Below are 10,481 nucleotides of genomic sequence, written 5' to 3'. Positions count from 1 at the left end.
GTGGATACTCTTGTTACAAGAGTTCGAGTTGAAAATTAGAGATCGAAAGGGGACTGAAAATCAAGTGGCTGATCACTTGTTAAGGTTAGAATCTGGAAATGAAGATAAAAATGTAAAACTTATTAAAGAAGACTTCTCATATGAGTAGTTGTTGGTTGGCATGGCATTACCTTGGTATGCCAATATAGTGAACTTTTTAGTAAGTGGTTTGATGCCACCTCATCTCAACAGCCAATGTAGACGGAAATTTCTTAATGATGCCAAGCATTATTATTGGGATGAACCCTTTCTATTTAAGCATTATGCTGATTAGATAATTAGGAAGTGTGCCCCTGATGACGAACTATATAACATTCTGTAGGATTGTCATTCAGCTCATTACGGAGGACACTTTGGAGGAATGAGACCAGTTGCCAAAGTTCTTCAGTCAAGATTTTATTGGTCAAGTCTATTCAAGGATACTCATGAGTTCTATCAGTCATCTAACCATTGTCATAGGACAGGAAATCTATCTGGGAGACACGAAATGCCATTGCAAAATATTCTAGTGATTAAGTTGTTTGATGTATGGGGAATAGACTTTATCGGTCCATTTCTACCGTCAGTGGGAAACTTGTACATTTTGTTAGTAATGGACTATGTCTCTAATTGGGTTGAATCTGTTATGCTTCCTACTAATGATGCAAAGTCAGTAATGAAGTTCTTGCACAAGAACATTTTCACAAGATTCAGTACGCCTAGAGTCATTATTAGTGATGAAGGATCTCATTTTGATTGCAAGCTAGTGGCAAATGCCTTGTATCGGTATGGGGTGAAACATAAGATTGCCATGACATATCATCCCCCAAAAAATGGACAAGTTGAGGTTTTTAACAAAGAAATTAAGAAAATGCTGGAAAAAGTGGTGAACCCTACTCGAACGATTGGTCCTTTAGAGTGGATAAGCTTTGTGGGCCTATCGTAATACATTTAAAACACTGTTGGGGATGTCACCTTTCAAGCTTGTTTATGGAAAGCCATGTAACCTACCTATTAAGCTCGAGTAGAAAGCATTTTGGGCGATTAAAAATCTAAACATGGATTGGGTCGCTGCTGGCCATAAAAAAATTGCTAAAACTGAATGAAATTGAAAAATTCAGGGCACAAGCATATGAAAATGCTAAACTGTATAAGGAGAAGACCAAGCATTGGCATGATAATAGAATTATGCTAAGGCAATTTAAACTAGGGCAACAGGTATTGTTGTTCAACTCGAGGCTCAGATTGTTCCCTGGTAAATTAAAATCTCACTGGTCAGGTCTCTTTGAAGTAGTTCAAGTATACTCGCATGGAGCTGTTAGTATCAAAGACCTGAAAACGAGGGTCACATTCAAAGTTAACGGACAACGCTTGAAGCATTAATAGGGTGCTCATATGGATCGTGACAAGCAATCCATTGACCTCTGAGATGTTTGAGTTAGCTGTTTTATTTTTATTTTTCCTTTTTTTAATTGCTTTACTTTCATTTCACTTCTATTATCTGTTATCATTAATTATTTAATGTTTTTTCATTTGTATTTTTATCTTTGATTAATTAGTAGTTTTTCTAGATTTTCGGAGACAAAATTCCCTACCTTTCTTACCTCTTTGATCCCAATTCTTGAAGTTACAGAGGAGCCAGCTCAAACTCCTGTTGCCAAAGGCGAATCCTCAAATTTGGGAACCCCTTCTGCTAAAGGGGAAACTATTGCTAAGGAGCCTGAAAAGACGACATCATTAAATCTTGAAAATCATGAAGTGGAAGAGAAAGATGAAACAACCACTACCACTCCTACCACCACAAAAGGTAAGGACCCTATACCACCCACCCAACCAGCTTCCACGACTGCATAAGACTATGACATCAATCATCTTATTGATGAGCTCACGAAAACTAATAAGGAAGGGAATGAAATGACCTCCATAAAGAGGAAGTTGTTGTATAAAGTCAATGCTCGTAAATCTGCTCGCAGGGCCAAATGAAGTAACAACATTTCAGTCCAAGCCATAGAAGTTTTTTCCCTACCTCTTGTATTTTATTTCTTTTTCCATTACATTTTCTGTACATATCTATATTTTTGTTTTTTTGTTACATATCTGTACATGCGTTGAGAACAATCCATCCCTTAGGTCTAGAGGTGTATTGTTGATAACTCTTGAAAAGAGATATGTTTCATGCCTTTAGACCTAGTTAATTGCCTGTACTTAAGTACATTTAGTTGTACTTTAGGACATTTCATTAGTATTTTTCCTTAATCATTGCATTAGGAGCTTGGACTGTGTTTAAATGTTATTTGTTACTTTTAATTGCTTGTAGAAGGGTTGTGATTGGTGGATTTGCAGGTGTAGGATGAGGAACAAGAAATAAATGAGTAAAGGTTTGTCAGGGAAAAAGAGTGGACATTTTGCAGACTTGTATGCCTTTGCAATTTGCGATTCTTGGAAGATGACCGAGTCAACAGTCAACGCATACCAGTTTCAGCCAACTCTACTTGTGCTAGAGCAATTTGCCTAAAAGGAGGATGAGATAAATCTTGAGTTGGTGGTCTTATCTTAGAGAAAAGAAATTTAAAAAGAGGAAAAAAATCATGAGATAATGAGCTAATAACTACCTACCCAAAAGGAAGGGATTTTTAAACCAAAAAATAATTTAAAAAGAGAAGATAATCTTGGGCTATTGACTAAACCCCAATACACTTGCTTATAAAAGGCCAATGAATGAGACTTCAAGAGGACAGAGAAAAACAAGACGGGGAGATCCTAAGGCAAGAAGAGGGTTTGATTGAAAGAGGAAGTCATCCTCTCGGCTAACACAGGGCATTGTGCTACTGAAGTGTGGACTAGCAGAAGCTGTTCTCCCGATGTTTTTCCATTATTTCCATCGTGTTCTCTTGTGAATTGATTTGGTTGTAAATGATGGTGATGGTTTGGAATTTTATTTTCCAACTAATGAGTTAAATCTCATCAGGTTGAGATTATTTTGATGACACTTAACTGTTTTTAATTTTCATGGTATAAATCTGAGTATATTGCTGCAAATTCAATTGTTTAAGTGCAATCCTTAGGAATAGTCGATGGCATATTATTCTTGTTAAGTTAATTTAATAAGGAAAATGTTAGATTAATTTAACTAATATTGGATGGCATGAGCAAGTATTCGAATGATGCTTGTGTCATACAGAAAGAATTACACAGGCTGCTATAGTAAGACCCTGTATGAGCAGGGACCGTAACTTAAGGTTTTGCACCAAAAGAAACAAACCACTTTAGGACTCTTCTACACAGTAAGTTAATCAATATTTTTCCATGGTATTATCGATAGTGAAGGTTGATTCTGAATAATCTCAACCTACTGCATAAATATCGTAGACACTATATCTTTACTCTTTCTCGAAGTATCTTTGCCACAACATATTTAGTAGTTATTTATTTATAAAATATTTGCATATCACTCTCATATTTTCCATTACATTCCTACTATCACCTTTTCCATAACATTTCCAGTTATTTACTAATTCCATATATTACTTATTACTGCATATTTACCTTAGTTTTGCCATAACATTTCATTCAATCGTCTTGCCATATCATTAACCCGACTTTAGTAAAATAACTTGACCAACTTTGTGCCTCAATCTGATCCTCGTGGGAACAATACTCACTCATCACTTTATTACTTGAACCGATGTTTATACTTGCACAAATCGCATATCATTTTACATGCGACAAGCTTTTGGAGTCGTTGTTAGGGATCGGCAATTTGGTGAAATTTGGTTTGGTTATTTACTTATTAGTTTTATTTAATTTAGTCTAATTTAATTTTTATAGGTTTGCCATTAGTGTATGAGAATAGGCATTCCTGATAACAAAAAATATCTTTTTGATCCACAGATTGATAGAACTTTGCAAAGAAGGTGAAAAGAACTGAGGAATATGGCTAGAAATAGGAATGATCTTGGTCCCAATGACAATCCAAATGGTCATGATCTTAACAAAAATCAAAATGGTTGATATGCTAATCCTCCCATTGGACATATGATAGATGATCGAGAAATACCAATTTGATAGCATATTGTTCCCATTTTGGATGATTTGAATCGAGGGATAGTTAAACCAACCATATAGGCTCAACAGTTTAAACTAAAACCAGTAATGTTCCAGATGTTGCAAACAGTAGGATAGTTCGGTCGACTACCTATTGAAGATCCAAAACTACATATAATACTTTTTCTAGAAGTCTGTAACTCATTTAGATAACACGGTGTTCTTGAAGATGCTCTGAGGCTTAAGCTTGATATGTGTTTTCCGTACTAACAAAAACTATGACTAAGACAAGCGCACCTATCGAACAATAGTATAGCTATGGTGAGTAGAGATATCGTATCCATGAGGATTAAAAGTATTAGTAATCACTGTTTTCTTATTATTTAGCAAAAAATTTGGAGTGATGAGTTTTAATCTAAAATTACTAAACTAATTTAACTAAGAACGCAACAGAGAAAAAATCAAGAAATAATCTAAAGATAACCAAATAGAGAGACAATACCCAGGAAAGAATTCACCTAGACTTCTTCTATTATTATTAATCTAATTTAAACGACTTATTCACTTGATGACTTGATCCGTAGAAATCACTAAATTATGCTAATATCTCTTTCGAGAGTAAGAGCAACTGACTCTAGGTTGATTAATTGAAATCTCTTTCTAATTAAAATCCCTATTGTCACATTAACTCGATGTAATTGGGATGCTAATATTTCCTATAAATAGTTAAGCATAGGTTAAAGTTGAGGAGCTTTCGCCAAGCTATTTTTAGGGTTTTAGTTAGTAGATTAGGATTTTTGTTTAGTTTTATTTTCTTTTTAAAAACAATTTTATTTCTTGTTATTTGACTTGGATTCTATTTAAGTCCAAGTCTTCGTTATTAATTATTTTAGTAATTTTTTTCACTTTTTGTTTGCAAACAATGAGATCTCAATCACTATTAAAGGATTTGGCAGATCTGAGCACATCCAGTTCATCAAACAGACAATTTTCTATCTCTTTTTGTTTTACTTTAATTTTTGTTTTGCATGATTAATTCAATTGTGAAAAATATGGTTATTGAGCGACGAGTGGCTAGGTCTTTTAGGGAGATTAACGAGCGGATGTGGGAATGATTAACGAAAGAACGAGATTTTCCTAATAGAATTAGTTGATATAAATTTATGTGTGTTTAAATCCTAGGATTGACGTCCCTTGGAAGTAATCTAGGTTAAACGAGGTCAATAGATAGGTTTGTCAAGTAAAAAGTAGTTTATCCCGATCAGGAAAGTGAGATCGTGAGATAAGTGAGCACTGGTCGATTAATTAATTAGTAGAGGCCAAGAGGTAATACTGGTTAGTTAATAACTAAATCGCTAAAATAAACCGGAAGTCTGAAGTTATTTACAACCCCTGAACGAAGTTAATCTTCTGCCTGTTAATTGAGATTTTCTTCGTTGATTTATTTTCTTTTAGTTATTTTATTTTATTTCGTAGTAATAATTTCAATATTTTGATTTATTGTAATATGATTTTTGGTGGTTAATGTTTAAACCTATTACTGTAGAAATAATTTTATATTTAATTCAACCTCTTTTAGGTACGATTCTCGGTGTATTTCTGGTACCCGTCGCACAAATAATATATTACAATTTGACTAGTATATTTTTGAGAAATTTCTGAGTTTTTTTGACCAATCGACATGAACTTGCCACTGGATCTGAATTAGGAGAGTGAAGTCGATCACTTGCATTCGAGGAAGAATGTCCACCATGACCAGAATCTACTTCTGGAACCATTAAGGCTGGTCTTCAAAATATTGAACCAAGAAAGATGGTCACCACACCAGAAACAAAGAAAACCTCTCTACTTAGCCAAAAAAGAGTTGGCACTGATACCATGTTTAAATCTACCACAAACAAAACTCATCTAAAGAAAACAGGATCTACTTCTTTTATTAATTTGAACTCTAATAATCCCAATAGGACCGAGCTCAGTTATTTACACAAGAGTTTGGATAACGTATCAGCCAAGAACTTAGCCTAACAACTTGATCCTTACTAACTTCCAACTGATGCATTAACAGAAAGTAAACAGTTTACATTGACAACAACTTAACTGAATTCTTCCTAACTAACTACTTTAACTAATAGTCGAGCCAATCCTTAAGTTCACTAAGGATGCAAACTTTTCTACTGCGTCTGGTTTTGTACTTTATTTGGTTCGTTGAATACTCATCAAAATATTAGATTGGTATTATAATTGTTGTCAGCTTGTAGTTTTCATTGATTTTGCAGCCAAAGCCAACATTTTGTGGAGGGAAACTGATTCAAGTGAGCATCTTTAATGTGCTTTAAAAACATTGTTTTACATTTGTTTAGTATATAAATTGTTCATTTTTTTTCTGGTTTATTTTGTTTAGTAAATATGTATGAAGAGGGCTAGGTTGATTAATGCCACTACGAAAAAAAAAAAACCCTGCATGCAATTTATATACTAAACAAATGTAACACAATGTTTTTAAAGCACATCAAATATGCTCACTTGAATCAGCTTCCCTGCCCAAAATATTGGCTTTGGCAACAAAATCCTTGAAAACCACCTAAGTGGACAACAATTATAATACCAGTATAATATTTTGATGAGTATTCAAGGAACCAAATAAAGTACAAAACCAACCATGCATCCTCAAATGAAAAACAAAACCAGACCCGTAGAAAAGTTTGCATCCTTAGTGAACCAAGAGTTGGATAATTCAGTCGCCTTTCTGCGAGGAGTGGTGCATTAATCACCTGGTTCCATCCCAATACAGTAACCGGTCCCTACATGCAACCACCCCATTCTCATTCTAATTTCGGAATATGATTCAGCGTTTCAAAGCCAATATACATGAAGTACTTCTTTCCATTAATCGATGGAGACGCCTATCACCATCAAGCGTAAACTGAAAACAACCAGACAAATAAATAAGTTAATCTTATTAAAGAACAGCATAATCAGATAGTGTTTATTCTACTTTATTACACGATGGAATGAAATGAGACAAGTATCTTACGCATTGTGGCAGAGAAATCTATTCACCTTCGCTGCTACCTGAAAAGTTTGTTTCAAAGTAAGATGACAACTTATCAAGATAATATATATATAATGTACGTATAGCTGTATCTATCTCTTTAGTTGTATCTGTAGGAAGAAGAAAAAACAAAGGATTGGAACAAAGCAACCTCTGCTCATGCAATGATTCTGTAAATAAACCTCACACGAACATTTTGAATCTTTATAAGGTTTCAAGATAAAAATCTTTTAAGTGATTTGCTTCCTCCCAATCATTCTTGGCTTGTAAAACACAAAAATCAAGAACAAGCAATCCCATGAGTAACAAAACCAAGAACTGCAGTTCCAGTAGTAAAAGAAAAATCTTTATATATTCATAAGAGTGAAAGAGAGTTATTACAGTAATGATGACGTTGTCCAAGGTGAGGAGGTGGTTTCTGCAATTGCGGCATAAGAAGAAACGATTTCGAGTATTCAATCCATATCTGACGAGGTTTGTGGCGATTGGAATCCAAGAAACACCCATTGCTATATTATAAAGTCCAGATTTCAGAGGGAGAAGAAAGCAACAAAAGGGTTCTTGGATGTGACCTTCAATTTTCTGAAAGGAGAAATGGGAATGGTTTTAGTTCATGGTTTTATACAAACAACAAGAAAGCAGATAGATCGGTTCTGCTTTTATAAATTACGTTTTTATATGAAATTATTTAATATTCTTTTATAATTAATGTTTTTATATTTATATTTACATTTTATTTATATTTATATTTATAGTTTTTTAAGAAAAATCATCTATTTATAACAAAAAAAAACTAAATTAGATCCAAAAATCTTTTAAAAAATTAAAAAAAAGCTTCTTCCTTTATTTTTCTTTTAAAAATCTGTTTTTTTTTTCAAATATAGTTCTTTAAAAAGTTTATTTGTATTTTTATTAAAATAAAATACAATATTTAAAAAAAATATTTTTAAAAGTATAATTTCTTTATAAAAAAATTCAACTTAGCTTTTAAAAAAACAACAGAAATCGCTTTCAACATATGTTTTTTTAATACATAATTGATTAATTTAACCCTAAAAATACAATTTAGATAATGTTATTATGTTAGAGATTTAAACTCCTTAACTAAATGATTTTTTTAAATAAATAGTGCTAAAAATTTAATTATTTAAATATAAATTTATTGAAATATATAAAAATATTAAATTAATACAAACAATCAAAACAAAATTTTATAAGAATGCCATTTATTTATGTTAAATGTAACATACACATTTATTTATGTTAAATGTAACCAAAGTATATTTATAGATAATTGAATGTAAACGGGTGTGGTGTATTTATAGAAAATAGAAATTGTATGCGTGTGAAAATTATTTATGTTTAAAAATAATATAAAATAAATAATGAGATTAATGATTTTAAATTAATTGATAGGAAAGCATATCAAAATCGTATTCAAATTATTTGCCTCGAGAAATTTTTTTTTGGATCTTACCTAAAAAGAAAAAACCAAATAGATTTAGAAAAACAAAGAAAACAAAAAATAACTAAAAGAAGAAATTTAAGAACAAAAGATAAATATTCAAAACAATAAATAGATTAAAATAATAATAGATTAAAATGTGGAAGATGGATCGAAAATCGATGATATAATGGATAGATGGATAAGTGTCCAATTAAACCTTTTGACATATAAACCCCAACAAATTCAGGTAATGAATCTAATCAACCTTCCAATAAATAATCATTGACAAATTGAAAGATGAAAAAAGAATTCACACTACTCTTACATGAAAATCAAGAACAAAATTACTTCTAAAAATCATAACACAATTTTATATAAAACAAACTAATCCCCACATATGAAAATTTAAAAAAAAACATCTTTCTTTATTTTTCTTTTAATTTTTTTCAAATTGATTTTTATTTTTATTAAAAAACAATACCATATTTTACAAACTACTTTTAAAAGTATAATTTCTTTATAAAACATGTTGAACATAGCTTAAAAAAAAAAAGAAAAAAGAAATCGCTTTATGATTTACCATAATTTGATACATTAAATTACGTTCTCCACTACATTTGAACAACTTATTCTTGAGAAATTTATGTTTTTTTATATGTTTTTGTTGATTTTTAGTTTTACTGTTAATAAATTAATAAATTGTTTTTATTAACTTTATGCTATTTTTGAGACCTGAGTTGGCTAAATATGCCATAGGGAAGTATCACTTAGAAGTCAATACTAATTGGGCCTTTAATATTTATGAGGTCAGTATAAAAATATATTAAGGTTTGATCCTTTAATTTCATCAAATTGATAGTTAATTATGGTAAATGGGCTAAATTGTAAAAGTTCACAACTCTATAGAATTATAACTAGGCTAAAGGCTTAAGGACTTATAAAGTAATTAATTCAAGGTCTAAAATGGTAAATATACCTTTTTAGTTATATAATGGATGGTTAACGGATCAGGAAATTCGTAAACTCTCGAGTGACAATCTGCACTATGAAACTGTTCAGAGTAAACAGGTCCTGGTAACACCCCGGGAAATTTGTTCTCTTTATGATGCAACATATTATGCCTCTGATTTTATAGATTCTTTTGATTTAACTATATAGGGAATCGATGCAATTTTACGATATTTGACACAGGGAGCCAATACCAACAAACCTGTTCAATTTAATCAAGTCATTATGTTCTCAATGGCTAAGATGTGAATGCTTTTTATTTGCACTCACATCTCCCCGACAAAAAACGCGTCTCACGTCATCTCTTTTATAGTGGTTCTACTTGACTCTATTTTGCAAAATAAATAGGTTTGTGTGGGCCATTGGATCTATTAGTCGATGCTAACATGTATCAGTGAGCAGAAATGGAGAATGTATTTCCCTCGTCTCATGACGACCCTATGCAAAAAGACGAAGGTTTCCATGTCACGTATCGAGCAGTTTTTTATGCCATCATAGTGTTGGAAAAACAAGTTTGGAAAATGTAGCAGAAAATAAATTTAAGGGATCTCATGATTTTGAGTTAGCAACTGTTGTGTTTGCTCTCAAAATTTAGAGACATTACTTGTATGGTGAGAAGTGTATTATTTACACCGATCATAAGAGTCTCGAATATCTCCTTACTCAGAAAGAACTTAATTCGAGACAACGAATATGGATTGAGTTGTTAAAATATTATGACCGTACGATCGAGTATCACCCTGAAAAAGCCAATGTTGTGGTCGATGCCTTAAGCAGAAAGGTAATGTTTGATATGAGAGCTATGTACACTCGTTTGAGTCTATATGATGGTGGGGGTATATTAGCTGAATTGCAAGTAAAGCCTGCTTGGGTTCAGGAAATCAAAGATAAGTAGAGTTTGGACAAAACTCT

General features: G+C 32.1%; 1 protein-coding gene and 1 long non-coding RNA gene across 2 annotated transcripts; one reads left to right on the top strand and one right to left on the bottom strand.

Annotated features, from left to right (window-relative positions):
* The first annotated feature begins 400 nt into the window (after positions 1-400).
* LOC107949968 (uncharacterized protein K02A2.6-like) lies at positions 401-1,872 on the top strand. Its single transcript, XM_016884723.1, has 2 exons — positions 401-926; positions 1,646-1,872. Exons 1-2 carry the CDS (start codon positions 401-403, stop codon positions 1,870-1,872), a joined length of 753 nt encoding a protein of 250 aa, XP_016740212.1.
* Positions 1,873-6,036: 4,164 nt separating this feature from the next.
* On the bottom strand, positions 6,037-7,762 carry LOC121215554 (uncharacterized). Its single transcript, XR_005911478.1, has 3 exons — positions 7,496-7,762; positions 7,097-7,134; positions 6,037-6,985 (listed from the first exon to the last, which is right to left on the bottom strand). It is a non-coding gene; the product is annotated as an uncharacterized lncRNA (long non-coding RNA).
* Between the last annotated feature and the right edge of the window lie 2,719 nt (positions 7,763-10,481).

This window comes from Gossypium hirsutum, chromosome D03 (genome assembly GCF_007990345.1).
Source record: "Gossypium hirsutum isolate 1008001.06 chromosome D03, Gossypium_hirsutum_v2.1, whole genome shotgun sequence".
NCBI lineage: Eukaryota > Viridiplantae > Streptophyta > Magnoliopsida > Malvales > Malvaceae > Gossypium > Gossypium hirsutum.
This window is presented reverse-complemented; position numbering and strand designations above follow the sequence as displayed.

What these genes read in the sequence shown, in the direction of transcription:
- LOC107949968 (XM_016884723.1), top strand. Translation starts at nt 401, where the DNA reads ATGAGACCAGTTGCCAAAGTTCTTCAGTCAAGATTTTATTGGTCAAGT. An exon ending in GAACCCTACTCGAACGATTG is followed by an intron (nt 927 to 1,645) that starts GTCCTTTAGAGT and finishes CAATTCTTGAAG; the next exon opens with TTACAGAGGAGCCAGCTCAA.